The sequence below is a fragment of the Mus caroli genome, unplaced genomic scaffold (assembly GCF_978045245.1).
Source record: "Mus caroli unplaced genomic scaffold, Mus_caroli_1 scaffold_4, whole genome shotgun sequence".
Classification (NCBI taxonomy): Eukaryota; Metazoa; Chordata; class Mammalia; order Rodentia; family Muridae; genus Mus; species Mus caroli.
Window position 1 is genome coordinate 96168408 of NW_028227259.1, and position 19837 is coordinate 96188244.

Genomic DNA, 19837 nt, shown 5'->3' on the forward strand with positions numbered 1-19837 from the left:
TACGCTTAACGCTGTTATAAAATGAACAACAGTGTATATGCTTTGGGTAATACTTTTTTAAAAGTAAATACAGCTTTTAGATATAAACTTTTCAAAGATTCTCTTTGAAGGGCTTTGTGGTGACCATTTCAGATTTAATGTACAGTAACCTCTGAGGAGTCGCAGACATCCCAGTGAGAAGGATCCTTTTTCCCGGCCATGTGGTCATTGTAAAGAAGGCTCGATGTAGCAAGGAGACGCATTTTATAAATCTCTACAACAAGTCTGTAAATGGTCAGCTAAAGACACCGCCTCTGCTATGGATGGTCTCATTCAATCCATGTTCTACCAGTTTTATGTCTTCGAGGTCATCTTTTATGATGCTAATCAAGTGGCTAAGGCCTTCCTGTTGTTGTTTCAAATGCTAGAATGAATTAAAAAAAAATAAAACAGTGTACTGTTCTGTTAAATTGCAAGCTACTCACAATACAGGACTTAGTAACTGAAACATGCACAGTGAGACAGCTCTGTCCACCCCTACAAGACACACCCTGAAACCAGGTAAAACCAAACAAGTATAGATCAACAATATTGTTCAAACGCAATCTCTGTATTTTTAGACAGAGCCTTGAACTCCTGGTCCTCCTGCCTCCCAAATGCTGAATTATGGGTGTACACTATCACTGATAATGTGGGGCGGGGGCTTGAATCCAGGCCTCCATAAATATTCTGCAAGCTTTCTACAAAGTGAGCCACAACCCTAGTCCCAGCTTCTTGATTTAATACACACACAGATTCTTCTGGATCAGTGCCACTGAGAGGATGTGGAAGAAGCCTGAGACTGACCATTACTGCCACTGCCTCCATCCTGGCACTCCCACTATCTAGACATTCTGGGGGATGCTTGGCTCCTTCCTGGAGTAACAATATACAGGCCACTTTTAGTGTACAGAGATGTTAAGTCATTGGTCATCTGTCATTGGTCACCTGTCCCTGTGTCACAGGAAGGGGAATCATACAACACCTCTCCTTGTGTGACCGTGTACGTATTTCAACCCAAGTTGGTGCATATGTGAGAATTTCCTCCTCTTTAGGAGGGAGGACCACTCCACTGTGTGTATATGTACATAGGTGTGTAAATGTCTGTGCAGAGACCTGTTTGCAACTACTTGGGATGCATATATCCAGGAGAGCCGGGTGGACGTGGCGGCATGTACCTTGAATCTCAGCACTCAACTGCAGAGACAAACTGATCTCCGTGAGTTCAAGACCAACTTAGTCTTCATAGCATGTTCTAGGCCAACCAGAGCTACATAGTGAGAACTTGTCTCTCAAAAATAAGAAGTAAATCTGCCAGACATGGTAATTCTACTTTTAATTTTTTGAGGAAGCAAGGTTTTTATACTTTTGTTACTTAAAGGTGCCTGTGGGTTGCAGTCCCTCTACATTCTCATGACGAGGAGAGTATTTCTGCTGTTGACCAGCAGCCATCCTGACGGCCACAGAGTTGTAAACTGACACTCACCTGTTTGATTTCTCGTAACAGGTCTGCATCTATGTAGTACTTTTCTTCAGATTTCACGGCTCCAAAATGATTCTGCATCCTGATCTGGGACATGAGCTCATTCAGCCGACCCTAGCAGCGAGTCAGAGACAAAGGTTGACAACCCCAGCTGGGGACAACTCTTCTGGCTCATCTGTTCAAACCCCCAGCTCTTTGATTTGAAGCATTAATACAAGCCAAACGAACCATGACTGAGAATTTATTTTAGGGAGTTTTAACTAATTCGAACAAATGCTTAAGAACACAATGCAATACAGAATTCCTGTGTGATGGGACAACTGTACGGACCCACCTTGAACAACCTCTGGCTGGACAGACTTAGAAGTGCTTACTTTGAACTGAGTGGGTGCATTCAGTTCCCCTTGAATAGTATCTAGCTGAACCCGCAACTGCTCTTCATCAGCCTGGATCGCATAGCCACTCTTCCTTTGGATTTCCTGTTTGATTAGGACCTATAGAAGACAGATACCAGTACTATCTAGTAGAACATTAAAAAAAAGCCATTATGGACTTGCTGTTAAAAACCGTCTTGAAACTAATTCAGGGTGCTTTGAAATCCTAGCACTTGGGAGGCTAAGGTAGGAGGACCACCAATCTGAAACTAGCCTGAGGAACAAGGAGAGTTTCAGGCTAGTCTATGCTGCATAACTGAGACCCTGCCTCCAACAAACAATAAAAACCCAAATCATTTTTTTAAAAAAATCCAAGTGCTTTATGTTTCCTCTTGAATAAAGCGCCTTTACATGTATGCCTACATTCCAATTAGATTTTCATGTCATAGAAAATATCTTTGTATAAAACACATAGTAAGAACCTAAACAAAAACAAAACAAAAAAAAAATCAATGCTATTTATAAATTTACCTTTTTTGAACCCAAATACTGAAAAAGATTAAAAATATATATATTTGTTTTGAGACAAGGTCTCAAGTAGCCCAAGGTGGCCTCCAGCCTGATTTGTGGATGACTTGACCCTCCTGCCCATCTTCAGTGATAGCATCATAGGCATGCTACAACATCTAGACTTCGTCACTTTCAATATAAAATTTCTAGCTTTCCAGTCACATGAGCATCTCTCCGTGTTAATATGCACCAAGCACTGGTATGGGCTACAACAGATGTGGGCTAAACAGGCAAGTGGCTCCTAAGAGGCATGGGGATTCTCTGTAGGATGATAAAAACATCCTAAACTGTCAGACTCATGGACGATATAACCTTTAAGTGGGTTAAATATATGATATGTGAATTACATCTCAATGAAATTGTTCAAAGAGGGAAAAAAGGAAGCCATCAATATTATTTCCTCAGAAAGATTAAAGTAAGAAGAATTGGCTTATTAGTTAGATAAAATTCAACAATGAAATGAGGCGCTCCTGGGTTCTCCTTACAGTTGTTAGCAGCTCTTTTTCCTGTTTTTGGAATAGTTAGCAATTTCTTCAATTTGACATACATTACTTTTGGTAGTTTTTATTTGCTATTTTAATCACCTATCTTTCCTAGGTTCCAAATCTGAAAAATGCATACCATCTTGTATCACTCAGGCCTCTGTGTATTTAGATCAACGCTTCTCACTGACTTTGGCTCTCTCTGAGATGCTACCACTTTGGTAGTCTTCCACAGAAGCAGCTTTCAGTCTTTCCCACTGCCTTCTGAGCCTATCACTGGCTCCCACCCTCTCTGTTTTCAAGCTTCTCTGTATTTTTATTTGTTACCACTTGGCTTTGAGTGTGTCCCTTCAAATCTGATGCAGCATTTGTTTTCTTGACAATTCATGATTCCAGGTTTTGTTATTTCCTTCTACCTGTTAAAACTGGTAACTGGTTTTAATCATTAATACACAGTCCCATGCCCTTTCCTGGCAATCAAAAATGTCTTCTACTTTCTGAAACCAGGAATGGGTAATTTTTCTACCTTTTCTTGTACCCTGTCAGTAAGAAGGGTACTTTAGAATACTTTTCTCTACCTCCCACCAAATGATCTTTCCCCCAATTTTTGGGTCTTTTTCCTACTTTACAAAACTCCTTATTTGGCCTATATTTCCCCTAAACATCTTACAAACACTGGGGGAATCCAGTTATTACCTGTAAGGTCCTGTGGGAGAGCTCCATCAGTTTCCTCTTGTATTGTGCTATTTTGGCCATAGTTGTAGTTTGATTCTTTTGCAGTTCACTAATATCTTCAGATATGATCTGTTGAAAGAAATATAAGATACAACACTATTTAATAGACACACCCACATGTCCATGCCCAATCCTGAGATAGCCTTTCGATCCATCTCTATTTAACAGGCACACCCACACGTCCCCAAGCCTAATTCCAAGATAACCTTATGATCCCTCTCTTGAAATACAACCATCTTTAATTCTGCATTTTATTATTTTTAAAATTCTTTCTCTTTGTACATGTGTGTAGGTGCACTAGAGTCCAGAGAGGATACTAGTTCCCCTAGAGGTAGAGTCATGGGCAGTAGTCAGCTGCCTCCTCTGTGGCAGTACATGCTCTTAACTGCTGAGCCTTATTTAGCCCCATAATTCTGGACGTTTCCTTCTCTTACGTATCTAAATAAATAAATAAGTTTTTTATTCAAAGATTTCTTTAGAGCTTTAAGATGTTAGTGATGAAGCAACATACTGTAAAAAACAACAACAACATTTCAGAAATAAGGGACTTTGAGTACTCTTTGGGATAGAACCAATAACCAGGTCTGAATGGAAAAAGTTCAGGTCTGAGGGGCAAAGGGAATGATAAAGTCCTAAAAGTGAAGACATTTTCTTGTCTCTGGTTAGTGACAGCTTTCTGTCTGGCCTAAAATCCTCCTTACTTTGCCCTGTGCTATCTTTTTTTTTTTTTTAAAGTATGAGTAATTTTTTAAAGATTTATTTTATGTGTATGAGTACACACCAAAAGAGGGCATCAGATTCCATTACAGATGGTTGTGAGCCATCATGTGGCTATTGGGAATTGAACTCTGGACCTCTGGAAGATTAGTCAGTGCTCTTAACTGCTGAGCCATCTCTCCAGCCCTGCCCTATGCTATCTTAATCTTAGCAGGGTAGGTTTAACTTGAGTGTGCACATGAGTTTTCTTTGAGTACAATGCACATCCCTGTGTAGAAGCCAGGAGACCACCTTGGGTGTGGCCTGACTGGACAGTGAGCTCAGAGGCCTATCTCTGCCTCCCTAGCACTGAGACTACAGTATCATCACACCTGGTGCTTTCCTGTGGTTCTGAGGACTGGAATCAGGCCATAAGGCTCAGCACTTTAACAACAGCACTACTTCTCAGCAGGCTACAATCTGTAAGGCGCTCCAATCCAGGTTACGTCTATAGTTGTCCCTATCATAATTCATTTCTATGCTACTGGAGTGTTAAAAGACAGAACAGGGGCTGAAGAGATGCTCAGCGGTTAAGAGTACTGACTGCTCTTCCGAAGGTCCTGAGTTCACATCCCAGCAACCACATGGTGGCTCACAACCATCCGTAATGAGATCTGATGCCCTCTTCTGGTGCATCTGAAAAACAGCTACAGTGTAATTACATATAATAATAAATAAATCTTTTTTTAAAAAGACAGAACAAAGAAGTTGCACTAAGTATCTTAGTGTGCCCCCATGGTAGATCACTTTTTGGGGTGGGAGACTGGGATACACTGGGGAACTGAACCTAAGGCCTGGCACATGCAACTCGAGCTATGTCCGTCAGCCCCCTTTTACTTTTTGAGACAAGATCTCACTACACAGGCCAAGTTGACCTTGAACTTAGCTCACAGGCCACTGTGGCCTTGAACTTTCAATCCTCCTGCCTATGACTCCCAAGTAACTGAGATTACAGGCCTGTACCACCAGGCATGGCTTCATTACTCTTTAATGAAACACCAGGACATTATGAAGAAACAAAGGACAAAATTAGGTTGCTGTGTTCATCATCTGGGAATCAACCAGAATGTATGAGTTTTTTTTTTTTTTTTTTTAAAGGAATGTCATAAAACTAGTTTAAAGGGCACGGACAGCCTCAATGTCATTCATGGATGAAATGACTTAATATTAAGATTCAAGTCTCACCAGGTGTAATGACGTTAGAATCCCAGCACCTGGGAGATGGAGGCAGGGGAATCAGAAGTTGAAGGACTCACTGTGAAGCTACACAGTGAGTTTGAAGCTAACAGCTCACTCTACAGATGATCCTCATGAATTCAGTGTACACAGCCTAAAGGGTCTAGGAAGTATGTCATAAGAGAAACTATACTGGAAGTTCTGGACAAAGAAATGCTGAGAAGGAATAATAATTATGTGTAAATATTGGTTGGGTGTTCCTGAAAGCACGGTGGCTACACAAACCAATGCAGATCAGTGTAAAAGGAGGCACTGCATTCGCTTTCTAAACAGTAAGCTTGCTCCTCTGCCTTATGAACTCGGAATGGCATGTAAAAGAATATGGAGGCGAGCCCAGTCAGAACACTACAGTGCATTAGGTCTTGTTTGATTTTAGAAGTTAATCAAGGTTGGGTCTACTAAGTAGTTGGATAAAAAACAAAGGTGACCTGGAATGAATCTAGGCTATAAATCTAAGCTCATAAGATATGTCAAATCAAATTTCTGCTGCTGGAGAGTTAGTTCAGATGTTAAGAGCACTAGCAGTTCTTCCAAAGGACTAGGGTTCAATTCCACACTCACACCCAGATTTAATTCCAGTTCCATGGTATCTGATACACTCTTATGGCTACCAAGGGCGCTACTGCACAATAGGCGGTGTATAGACATCTATGTAGGTAAAGCCATACACATAAATTAAAAACAAAAGGTGTGTATGTAGGCGGGAGGACGCCACTGCCATAAAGAAGGCAGACACACAGAGCTGCCACCTGCAGCGGACGGAACTCCCTACACACCATAAAAGTCTCTCTGACTCTCTTTTTCTTTTCCACCCTCAAGACAGAGAACAAAAGGTGAACTCTTACATCTAGTCTGGTCTGATGCTGCTTAGTCATCTGATCTTGAACCTTCAGTCTTCGAAGCAATTCTTTGAAACCCACCATTGGTACAGGAATTAACCTGAAATACAAGGTCACTTTTCAGAACGCATTACTAAAGCCAACAAGATGTATTTCATAATAGACTTCATGCAGGTTTGCCATGAATTCCTAAACCCACAGCACTGAGATCAATAGCTACCACATTCTTTTATTCAGCCCCCCATCTGATGAAGGAGGAAATACAGTTCTGTCAAAACCTTGCATGATAAATGCAAATGTAGCAGGTGACTAGAATTCAGATCTCTCTCCATCCCTGCTTAGTTTCACCTCCCAGCATGCTGCCCTAACATGGCAGAACTGTTTTTAAAAAGCAGAGAAAATGACTCTCTCCGAATGCAGGAATGCACCCGACAGCCCACCCGTGTCCCTCCTTTCTGGTAGGGTCAGTTTGCACATAAAATAAAATGGCGCTACACTTACTTTTCAGAGTCTGGGTTATCCACCTTGGCCTGTTCCCAAATAATAGGATCAACACCTACCAGAAACAGAAATGTTCTTTAGAACACACAATTTTCTCTGTTTATATTGCTATGGGAAATGCTTTCTTAAAATCTGACACTGAGTTCAGAAGCTGTATAAGGAATTACTTTTAAAAAATCATTGCAAGAATTTTATAAGTTCTGATAGAAAGAAAGTATCTGCAACAGACAGTGGAATTAATACCTTTAGGACCCGCACACACAAAGCCCACAACAAATCACGCAGGAAAGGAGCAAAGGGCAGAAAAAGGCTATTCACAAACAAGAGTGAGAAGATATTCAACCTGGTCACCAGGAAAATTCAGACTAAATATTAACTCTTTCACTACTATGTTGCTGGGACGAAGAGGAAGCGAGAAAGAAGCCATACCTCACACTTACAAATACACTGGTAGACAGTAACAAACATAAGAGTAGTTCACATCTCACTGTCAGGATTTCATTCTAGGGAACTTTGTGGTGTGGGAGGAGGGACGGCGTCACCATGTTGCCTAGGCTGGTCCTCAATTCACTATGCAGTCTAGCCTGTGACCTCAAACTCCTGATCTTCTGCATTCTTTCTCCCAAAGAGTGCAGGTAAGAGCCCCATTCCCAGCCACCATAGACCTTACTCTAAAACACTGCCTGCCCGCGTGTCCTAGGAGGACCTCCCGTGGGTACTAACCACTGCTGAGTTTGGAATGATGAATGCACAGAGATAATACTGAGTTTAAGTAAAGTATATATGACTACTATAGTGTTTACAATAAAATTCATCTTAACATACTAACATGAAAATACTAGGAAATTCTGTATCTAAAAGGCAGGCAGCATCAGTGTATAGTGCAGAATCCTTTTTCTATTACATGTACATAGGTATACATGTAAAATCACAGGTCCCGATCAGCAGAGTCCAGTGCTGGAGGAAGGGACATGATCTAGAATGATCAGTCTACTTAGGATATCTAAACTCCTTTTTTTTAAAGTGCAAACACATATAAGTTTCACTTAAATGCTCAGTTAAAATGAAGATTTAAAAAAAAAAAAACCCTAAAACATTTCAAGTGATTTACCTATTGGTAGATGGTTTATTATTCTTATCACTCCCTAAAATTTCTAATAAACATATATATTAGCTATGTAATTTAAAACGACACCTGACACTAAAACATAAACATTGCTGAGCACATTCTAAGTGAGCAGCCACGTGATGAGCTTTTGACGATCACCGAGCAGCCCTGGCTGCAGCGCACGCCCACCTGCGGGAGGGTTTTGTAAGAGCTGCTTGATCTGAGCGGGAGACAGCTCTGTCCTGGTCATAGAAAGGGTCACCCCAAGCTGCTGCAGCTGGGCTTTAATGTTGGCTTGCTCAAAGTGGGCATACAGTGTTGTCGCTGGAACTCTTCTCGAGGTGCCATTTGGAGAACGCTCAACAACATAAATGACAACTTCCGTCCTGCAGGAAAACAATAGATTCATAACATACTGACTCCATGACACACAGCCATAAACACCAACACAGCTTACGGTTTCAAAGCACTGCTGGCTGAAGGTGGAAATGGATGTTTATAAGAGGAAAGTTTTTTTTTTTTAATCTTGAAAGTAACCTTACAAGGGTTAGGCACACTTGTAAATCAACTTAAATGACAAAAGCCAAAATGAGGTAGGTAAATAAGAATGCATTTTTTGAAAAGATTTGCTCAGCACTATAGCTCTCTATCAAATGCTTACGTTCCATCACCTCTCCATCCCTAGAACTATTTACTCTCATGGCTTTGCCAATAGCTTATGGGCTGCCTGCTGCAACCAAGACCCAGGAAGTAACCCGAGTCAGTCACTGGGTATTACAAGCAACAATAACCATATCAGTCATTTAACCGTAATAATACAAAAGTAATTAAGTATATTGCAACCAGGAATAAAATGGCAGAAGGGCCTGGGAACTGGAGCAATCACAGGGTCGGTCCATGAATGAGCAGAGTATTCAAGCTAGACCTGGTTACACTGTTCTAACTCCTGCACGGAGAAAAGGCAGGAGGTATACTCCAAGTATTAGGCTAGCCTGGGCTACAGAGTGCATTTCTAGAGAGCAAGCACCAAACAACAAGACTGTCTTAAACCCACCAAAACCAAAAAGCAACAAAAACTAAACCAAAACCCAGAGTCAGTTTTTAAAAGGTTCCAGCAACTCCTTTCTGCGGTCACCTGCATGCAGTCACAGCGCTCCCTGCTGCTCCTGCACAAACATTTACAAATTAGCACCTGAGTTAAGAAATTCAAAATAAAGGGAAAAACCTCTTTAAACAGTTCTATAGGGCTGGAGATGGCTCAGCGGTTAAGAACACTGACTGCTCTACCAGAGGTCCTGAGTTCAGTTCCCAGCACTCACATGGTGGTTCACAACCATCTGTAATGGGATCTGATGCCCTCTTCTGGTGTGTCTGAAGACAGTGTATTCATATACATACAATAAATAAGTCTTTTTTAAAAAAAACCAAAAGAACAACAACAACAAAAAAACCAGTTCTCTAAATGCACAATAATCACCACCTACGGACCATTCTGCAGAGATTTGTGTTTCACAACACAACGCCCCCATGCAACAACCCATATTTTGTACTTACTGATCATCCGGCAACGTCTTAATGCCCTCCACATTGACCGTAAGGGTCTGGTTTCCTCCCAAAACTTTATGCAATGATTCTACCAATTGCTGTTGTTGGCTTCTAATATCTGTTTCTTTTTTGTTGAAAATTAAAACTACTAGTCCATCTTCATCTTTATTATTGGGCATACAACTATAGCCTACAGCCTGTAAAGTAAACAACACAAAATGTCAACAGTATACACAGGTATTATAACAACGTTTAATAGATAGCTTAGCATCTGCTAAAATGATCTAAATGGTAATGAAGGGAATTATTCTCCCATCATTCTATGTCTGAGGATATCCCATGTTATAGACAAAACCCAAAAGTAACATAAACAGAATGAAATTAAAATTCCCTCTCCAACTAAAGAATTTTCCCTGATTTTGATAGTCACATATTTTGGGGGTGTTTCTGATACACTGAAACAACTCTGTCATAAATACAGCTGCAGAAGTGATGGACCGAGGGTACTTACTTCACTAGAGATCTGACTCATGAGTGTTGAACTAAATTTTAAAGAAACAATTTACAAATAATATATGTTCAATGTACAATGACACTGTCAAGTTACTAATGATATAAAGAAGGACTATTATATTATGATTTCATGTAATAAAACTTAATGAAACAGGTTATTAGTGTGATATTAAATGAGTAAGACTACATAATATTAAATATGAAGAATTACACACTGCTAAAAGTAGCTTATATAAAGGAGCTTTTTATCCTTTGTTACTGCGTATATGCAACTTTAAAAAAAATATGTCATTCTAATTTATTTATTTATAATGTATACAGTGTTCTGCCTGCATTTATTTATTTTTTTTTTAAGATTTATTTATTATATATAAGTACACTATATCTGTCTTCAGACACACCAGAAGAGGGCGTCAGATCTCATTACGGATGGTTGTGAGCCACCATGTGGTTGCTGGAACTTGAACTCAGGACCTCCTCCGTAAGAGCAGTCAGTGCTCTTAACCGCTGAGCCATCTCGCCAGCCCTCTGCCTGCATTTATGTCTGCAAGCCAGGAGAGGGCACTGGACCCCATTACAGATGGTTGTGAGCCACCATGTGGTTGCTGGGAATCGAACTGAGGACCTCTGGAAGAACAACCAGTGCTTTTAACCTCTGAGCCATCTCTCCAGCCCCTGTATATGCAACTTTTAAAGAAGTATTTAAGCTCATTCATTCATTCATACATTTTACTATGCATATTACATAGCAACCTTTCAGAAAATATAAAACATTTAAACGGATACTTCAACCTACATTTACTACTTACTGTATATTTTATTGCTAAACAATGACATTAAGATTTTCAAGTAACACACTCAGATGATACAGAAATTAAATATCCCTAATATGTAAAGCTAAACTACAAAGTGCTCCAAATTCTGAAACTTTCTGATATCAATATGATGCTCCAGGTAAGAAACATTCTACACTTGACCTTGGGTCACAGCACATAAGCACATGAAAAATAAAATTACGGTTAGGCTGCATATACATGTAAATTAATTTTCTGCTTAGATGAGTCCTGTTCTCAGGATATCTCATATACACAAATATTCCAAAATCTGAAAAATCTAAATCTGCAGCACTCCTCTGGTCTTGAGGTGTGGGAGTGAAGTTCAGTGGCAGAATATGTGACTAACATACATACATACTAACATACATGGCAGAATATGTGACTAACATACATGAGGTTCTGGGTTTGATTCCCAAGCACAACCCCCATGCCCAAAATAAAAAATGAAGAAGCAGGGTGAACCATAAAGCTGATTGTAATATACCGATTTGCTATGGTACGTACATTCCACGCTGACTGTGGTGGTGTAGCCCTACAACCAACCCCCACACTCAGAAGAGGTTGACGTAGGATGATCATGAGTTTGAGGCCAGCCTTGGCTACATAGTGCATTCAAGGTCAGCTTGGACCTAATACAGCAAGATCCTGGGGCGGGAGGGGGTGGGGGGGAGAACCTCATATTCAAAAAAGCCAAGAAAGAAAAATTAAACAGTCAAGTAAAGTAGGCTACTTAACTGACGTGACATCTCAGTAAGATGGTTGTTTGTACACAATGAGGAGGCACAACAAAGGAAAAGCCATTACTGTCTTATAGTGACAGCCACAGGGCTTACATGCCCCCCGCCCCCCACCCCCAGTGTTAATGAACACAGCCTAAGCCTAGTGACCTTTTCAGAGGGTCACAAGCAGAACATTAAGGGGGCACATCATGGCACACACGTGGTGGTCAGAGGACTTCAGGACTCAGTCTCCTCCTACCAGGTGGTGTGAGTGTCAAACTGAGGCCACCAGGCTTGGTCCCATGCACCTTCACTCACTCAGTCACTTTTTGGGCCCTGGGTTTTTGAGACAGGGTCTAATGTAGCCTGGGCTGGTTTCTGACTTGCTCTGTAGCTGAACACGACTGACTTCTGTCCTCTGTCCACCCCTGAGAGCTGAGATTCAGATGTGCAACACAGAGCCAGATCACCATGCCAACAGCTTCTTCCTCAGTCCTCAGAATCATACACAATACGTTTTCGAAAGCCACTTTTAATTGTATAAATTTTTATAATTTTAAAATAAAAATCACACCATTCTCAAGAAATACTAAAAAAACAAGAAACGACTATTTAATGTCAATTTAATCTAAAAGTTAGTATCTTATATTCACTCTTTAAATGAAGATCAAAGACACATCTGATACCTTAAATCGGCAAAAGGGATTTTCCTGTGTAAACTCCACTGGAGGAATGTTATTATTGAAATATCCTTTTCCTGTTCCCCAGAAGGCCTGCAACTGGTTCCACTTTGCCAAGATGGCATCTCTCTCATCCCCCAGTAGCGTTGGAGCAGAAAGTGCGCTGGCAGTGTTGATGAGCTGGGTGGACTGTGCAGGAGCCTGTGTAGGCTGACTGAAGAGACCACCTAAAGCTTCAGCAGGAAAAACAAACAAACAAGCCCAGAAAACTTAGACCCACGGTATGGTAAGCAGAATAACGCCCCTCCCAGCTGTCGGTATTGCAATTTATGGAATGGGTTTCTATATTATCTTACATATGGGCGAGAGTGTAGCCAGGTCAGAAGAGAAGGAAAGCAACAAGCACTGGCAGTCCAGAAAGCCTCTGAGGAAGTCAGAGACCAGCCTGGAAATGGCTGAAAGGTAGGTGAAATGTTCTCAAGTGCAGTGGACCCCTCTGAGTACAGGGATGAGTGCATGGCTAATACAGATGCTACAATAACCCAAACTGGTAGCATAGTTATAAAAAAAGGTCAGACTGATGAAATATGGCCAGAGCCAGCAGACACAGACCAGGCGCTTCAGAGACAGTGCAGTCGACAGCATCTCAGACAAGCGGGGCTTTAAAATAAAATAGTGCTGCAATCCAAATTGCCTCTTCAAATTGTATCTGAGAGGGTTAAACAGAAAACAGCATGTTCAACCATGTGTGGTATCTTACACTTGTAATGCTAGCTAGCACTTGAAAACAGGTAGTATAATTGCCAGAGTTTATGGCCAACCTGGGCTACATAGTGATTCCAGGCCAACCTAGGCTACAGAATAAGACCCTGTCTCAAAAAGGAAAAAGAAAAGAAAAGAGCAAAGGGAAAACACTATGTCCAGGGCATAAACAGGTCTCATCTACGACAGAAGTCAAGAGTGTTTGGTGAAGAGCAAAGACGCAGAGGCACTTACTAACTCTTATGGAAATAGATAAGAAGAACCAGGAAACAATCTAACAGTTAGCAAACATCATCCTATTCCTAAAATTGAGAAATCAGTCTGAACCTGTCAACAGGGATCATAAATGTAAAGGAACAGTCTTCATGTCTGCAGTTAAGGTGTGAACAGGCTGAGGAGGGTGGCTCGGTGATCAGGTGGCTGCTACAGACCCGAGGACACAAGCACAGGCAGCAGCACACACTGGGGTCCACGGTGCCGGGAGGGAGGCTGGGGAGCCCCAGGAACCAGCTGGCCAGTGGTCTAACCAATTCACCAGGCTGCAGCTCCAGTGACTTGCTCTCAAAAACAGTGGAGACTGATTAAGGAAGACCTCCCCATGGGCACACACTCACACACATAAAACTTGGCGAGTGAGATTCTGTGACATTGAGAAGCTTCTGAAAAGCAAAAACAATGACAAGAGTGAAGCCAACCTACAGAATAGGAGAAAATCCTTGGTAGTAATCACATTGAAAAATAGATATTAAAAACTCCTAACATTAAAATAAAAATCAAGCAAATAATCCAATCAAAACTGAACTAAACCCGACAGTTCTCAGCAGCTGAGAGTGCTTGCTGCTCTTCCAGAAGGCCCAGGTCTGACTCACAACGAGCCAAAGTACCTCACAAACAAAACTGAAATGCCTGACAGCCTAACTCTAAAAAACAGGACCCAAAAGGCTGAGTCTGATGAAGCAAGATTTTAACGATACACTCCTAGGAACAAAGGGTTGGAGAGACAAGCCCTTATTTGGGGGGGGGGGGGGGTTGAGGGGGGACCACAGGGCTGACTGTATTATCCAACATTTAAAAAAAGAAAAAAATCAAAACCACACAGGTGAGGTAAAGTTCCTTACAAATGAATTCAACAAACGAATGAAAAAATCTACATGAACAACACTACTTCTTAATCTGTAATAAATTAACTCATCTAAGTAATGATTAACAATGGCTGCTAGCATCATTACAAAACCACATATCTAGATATTATACATTGCATGATAAAGGATATTCTATGACAGTCTTACAAATAAAATACCGAACTATCCCCAACAATTAGGAGATACAGATGACAAAGATTATGTTAACTATACAAGAATGACTTCAGTAAAGTACAAATAGAAAACCTGAAAGACAAAGATCTGATTTCATCCATGAATTAATGATATAAAAGGAGCCTGCAGAGATATAAGAATGGCAAAATGATCTATCTGTTCTGTTCACACTCATGATGTTCAGGCTCGTGAACAGCAGAACTACAAAGGAAGGGAAGAGGCTGTGAAAGCTGGGACACAGCTCGTCCCATGGAGCAGTGCTATAAGGGAAGATAATGGAGTGTGCTCAGGTTCTGCCTCAACATGACAAGGGTGTGCCCATATGTATAATCTAATAAACTATACCCCGACATAGAAATCACTACAGCTTTCATGGACTGACTTCAAACGTAGCGCCCTTACAGTCCTAATCATGCTAGTCAGTCTTCTTCCTAATTCCAAGAAAGCATAAATATTATGCATTTTGGAATAACTTTCTGGAATAAATATTATGCTTTTGGAACTCTTTGGGATACACTTACAGTCCTTAAAACTAAGACAATCTGTATCCGAAGCAACATTGCTGTTACTGCCACAATTTTATAGCTGAAGATAAAATCCCACTTACAAGTCTGCTGCTGCTGCTGCTGGGTATTAAATCCTCCAAATCCAAGTCCAGTTCCCAAACCAGTGCCTAAACCAGTGCCAGTTCCCGTCGTTGTGCCAAAACCAGTACCAAAGCCAAAACCTTTGTTCTGAGTGCCACCGAGAAGGCCTTTCAATGAGAAATCAGAATTGAGTAAGCTAAAAACATCAACCTGTACCACATTTATGTCTAGAGGACTTAGGGCAACCTCTTACCTGTACTGCCTGTGTTTGTTGGGGCTGAAAAGCTGAAGGCAGAGCCTGCAGTTGTAGTTGTTGTTCCAAATCCTCCAAACCCACCTAATTAAAAACGGATAAAACATAAGGGTCCTTTTGTGCACACAGTGGGAATTGCGTTTTCATTTCAAATTGTTTTGTAAGTAGTTGCTAAATATAAAGGACATATTGATCTAAATTTTTCTTTTTTTTAAAGTAGTTGCTAAATATAAAGGACATATTGATCTAAATTTTTCTTTTTTTTTAACTTAGGTTTAAAAAAATCCTAATTGCTTACTAATCAGAAGATCAATGCACTGCAAGAAATAAATGACCAAGTGCTTTAGACAGAAATAGTACAACGCAATACATATCCCGTTAACTAAATGGGTAACATGATTGAAAAAAAAAAAAAAAAGACTGTCATAAGTCTAAAATGATATATATCCACTTTTAGACTAGCTATTACAAATTCAAGTGTCCATACAATTTTGACTAATAAATTAATAAGACTATTTACTGACAGTGGAGCTGTTTAAAGTGAACCCCTTAACAGAGAGCATTCTCGAGAGTCCAGAAGGCTACTGTAGGTGTGAGAACGTCACCACTCCCATCTCCCCCAGCAAAAATAGGAAATCTAGATCCTTTGCATAAAACCTGTGGGGGTTTGCAGAGATAGGGAGTGAACGAATGGCTAAGTAAGTCCTCTACCCTGAACTACATTTATAGCTTACTCGCAGTCTTTTCAAAATCTCCTAGTTCAACGTTGCTGTTTTACAATGAACTCAACCGTTTAAACAGTGCCAAGCATATGATGGCAGCAGATGGCTTTGCCAGCTCTCAACCGTAATTCTCGTGAGTTAAATTACATCTCCGTTAGCTTTCATTAGGGATGCCCTTAGTCTGTGTGAAACAACTACTAAAGGAAACATACCAAAACATACCAATATGTTTACCTCTATCAAATAAGAATGTCTTTTTTTTTTTTTTTTTTTTTTGAGACAGGGTTTCTCTGTGTAGCCCTGGCTGTCCTGGAACTCACTCTGTAGACCAGGCTGGCCTCAAACTCAGAAATCTGCCTGCCTCTGCCTCCCGAAAGAATGCCTTTCTTGAAGGAAGGAAAAAAGTAAGTGGAGAAATGACAAAGAAGGTAGCCTCAGCTACCACGAGCCTGCGTCACACTGTGGCAACCTGACAGGTTCTATTTTTAACTAAATCTATTAAAAAAAAAAATCAATCTTGGTATATCTTAACAATGTAAAAACAGAATGAAATGACAACCTAATTTAAAGTATTGGCAGCAGTTATCTAGTTATAAATGTGCTGCCAAAAACTTTCAAAAAAAAAAAAAAAACATTTGAACTCTAAATGCTGAGTTACACTCCTTCAGAGATTCAAACTTGAACCTCATATATTTCTTGTAATAAGAGAGCCTCTTCAAGATTGCAATGAGATGGATGTCTTGGTATATGCCTGCAATCTCATAGAGAGAGACACTAAGGCAGGCTTACAGTTTTTAAATGACCCTGAACTACACAGTGAGATGCCATTCTAAAGAAAAAGAAATGAATTAGTTTCAATCAATTTTGTGGCACTGGTAAATCCAGGACCTTGCTCACACAAGGCAGGCAAATAGTGTACCACTACCCTGTACTCTTAGCAATACAATTCAGATGTAAATGAGGAAAATACCTAATTAAAAAAACTATTAAATAGGCAACTGAACACATGTTAACTTATAGATTCTATGAAAATACTGCCAGCCAAACATTTTGACAAAACCTCTAAAATAAATACTGTCTATAGAGCCCTTTTAACTTCCTACTTTCAAAGAATAACTATGTTATTCGAATTGGCTACACACTAAAAATGCTAGTCAGTATCTTGTCATGTTTCAAGTTATCAAAAATACTCTATTAGTAATAGTAGTCCTATATGGATACAAAAAAATGTAATTTTTTAAAGCTCTCTCCTGAAGGCTGAGTTAATTAACATATTTGAAAACAGTCAAAACACCCTTGTATTTGTACAATTCACGGTAACAGGGACAACGCCAAATGGACATCAAATCAAGCAAATACAAACAGGTTTATTTGTTGCTGTTAAACTATATGGTTTGCTTTATTCTGAAACATAAATTTCAAAATAAGGTTTGTTTTGCCCAGTGCCAATTTTAAGCAAACTAGGAAAGGTAAACACCCCAGGGGTGGTGGGTTCAACTTCTAATATTTCTCAATGAGTCCCTTTATCTACACCTCAGGGGTGGTGGGTTCAACTTCTAATATTTCTCAACGAGTCCCTTTATCTTTGGAATTTCCAAGTATTTTTCACTATTTTCAACTGAGAGAATAAGGTGACATCAACAATGTAAAACCCAGTAAATGGACAAAATCCCTGACTTTCCCAGTAAGTTTAGAAGTCCAAATGCATATAATTGGCACGGGCAGCAGTGGCTTGACGGAACATAAACTATGGACAGTACATTCATATACGAGCAGCTGAGGATGGAGAGTTTTCTAAGAGTCATACGTATGTCGAGCTCACATAAGCCTAACTTAAATTGGGATGTACACATCCATTACATTTGTGTTCTGAAAAATTTCAGTGATCTTCAAACAAGCCACAGATTAAAAAAACAAAAAACCTTCATCATCCTCTTTTTGAATGTAAAAGATGCCGAGCCTAGTTTTTAGAACTCAGTGTTAACTGGTAAATTAAAACTACTCATGGAAAATTTCCCAAAAACCCAGCAAAGAATCCGGGATTCTTTCTACAATTATATATAGGAATACATCCTAATATATTGAGTTAATGTTAGAAAAACATCGTTACACAGTTTGAAAATCAAGACAGGTCGCTGCTGTTCGTATAAGACTTGTTTCTCTTGGAAACACAAGGACAATAAGATGAAATCCCAATGAAATATGTATTAAAAAATGAAAAATGACTGCAGGAGTCCAAGAATCCCAGGGAAACGCTGACCTTCTGCTAAAGCTAATGATTTAAAAGACATTCGGTTCCCAACTTATCATTTGGAAGCTGTGCTCTGTATGATTAAATGAAAATCCAACCAAGGTGCATTCTAATTCTTTAAGGCTTTCCAAAACCCACATCTTTTAAAGCAGTCAAAACTTTAAATATATTTGATTTGATCTTAGGAAATAAACCCCTTTCTTTATTAGACAAGTGCCATTTCTTCCCCCAAACTCTAGGGACATCGGAACATTCTTGGACTCCAGCCCCCATACTCGTTACACACATGACCCCAGTATCTACCTGCACTCGCCAGACTGTTACCAAAATTGAACGGAGTCGCCGAGGTGGTAGAAACACCGAAATTCCCAATATTAAAGTTCACTGCAGGGTTAGCGGTTAATCCGAAACCCCCAAAATTAAACCCACTGGCGGTGGAGTTGGCAGTCTCAAGCCCACCAAATCCTGATAGTCGTGGAGGCAAGAGAAACAAAATTTGAAAAGGTGAGAGGAGGGAAAGAGAAAAGGAAAAGAAAGAAAGAAAGATAAGAATTATAAGTATCAGCAAGAGGTTTCACAGCGTGAACAAACCTGACCTGCACCGGATCAGGGGAAGAAAGCCAAGGTGCGGACAGACAGAAGGAGCGAAAGGCACCAGGGGCGGGGGCCGAGCATCCCCCCTCCCCTCCCCCGGGCTGGGGAGGGGACAGAGGGAGCTACGGGCAGCCTGGCTCCAGCTTTACCCATCTGGACCTCTATAGAGGCTGAGACGGACGAGGGGACGCGGGGTCCCGGGAAATGAGAGGGGCGTAGCCTCCTCCTGGGCGGACACCCCAATGGCGGGAAGCACCGCGGTGGCCGGGCCACGCGGGTTGAGCGTGCTGTGCGAGCCCCAGGCTGAGCCTGAGCAGCCCTCGGCCATCCCACCGCCACGGCCACCGCCGCCGCCACCACCGCCACCGCCCTCTCCAAATGCCTCCAAGGTGTCCCGAGTTCCAGGGCAACCCCGGGACCCCCCAGCCGGACCGATCGGATCGAGGGGGCGGGCCCGAGGCTTTGGTTCCTTGGAGGAAGAAGGTAGGCCCAGGGCTGACTCACCCGCCGGTACCGCGGTGGCTGTAGAGGTGCCCGAAGTGCCCGAAGGAGCCCCAAAATTGAAAGCCATGTCGCGGGAGCAGCACTTAGATGGCCCCGGGCTTGCGCGGCGCAACTCCCAGTGCCCTCCGCTTTTCTGTCCGGCTGGGTACCGTCAGGCGGTCCGTACCATTAGTTCCGCCTCCCTTCCCGGTCTAAGCGGAGCAGGGAGGAACCAAGCGAGGATGGAGTGGGTGGGATGATCGAACGGGAACGCCTACCACCCGATCACTTCCGGGGGTGTGTTTGTGGCTTTCACGTGGTGTGGGACGTCACAACAAAGGGGAAATGATGAGAAGTTGGACGTGGGGTGCTGTCTGTTTGCTCTCTGAAGCCACTTTAGAGAAGTGACAGTGTGCAGGGACCGCGTGAAGGTGCTGCCCTTACCTCTGAGGAGCGGTCCTTCCCGGAGGAAGG

The 19837-nt window shown here is 41.4% G+C and overlaps 1 protein-coding gene and 1 non-coding gene across 3 annotated transcripts; one reads left to right on the plus strand and one right to left on the minus strand.

Moving 5' to 3' along the window:
* Nucleotides 1-113: 113 nt before the first annotated feature.
* On the minus strand, nucleotides 114-19587 carry Nup54 (nucleoporin 54). Of its 2 annotated transcripts, XM_029477268.2 has the most exons (13): nucleotides 19385-19587; nucleotides 18590-18751; nucleotides 15314-15397; nucleotides 15081-15227; nucleotides 12402-12628; nucleotides 9657-9844; nucleotides 8292-8488; nucleotides 6995-7049; nucleotides 6500-6593; nucleotides 3624-3731; nucleotides 1876-1995; nucleotides 1505-1615; nucleotides 114-403 (listed from the first exon to the last, which is right to left on the minus strand). In XM_029477268.2, exons 1-13 carry the CDS (start codon nucleotides 19449-19451, stop codon nucleotides 275-277), a joined length of 1689 nt encoding a protein of 562 aa, XP_029333128.1. In that variant the 5' UTR covers nucleotides 19452-19587; the 3' UTR covers nucleotides 114-274. The 2 variants fall into 2 exon arrangements, with proteins under 2 accessions (XP_029333128.1, XP_021017417.1); XM_021161758.3 differs by lacking the exon at nucleotides 18590-18751.
* On the plus strand, nucleotides 14084-14227 carry LOC115031189 (small Cajal body-specific RNA 4). Its single transcript, XR_003836809.2, has one exon.
* Nucleotides 19588-19837: the final 250 nt, after the last annotated feature.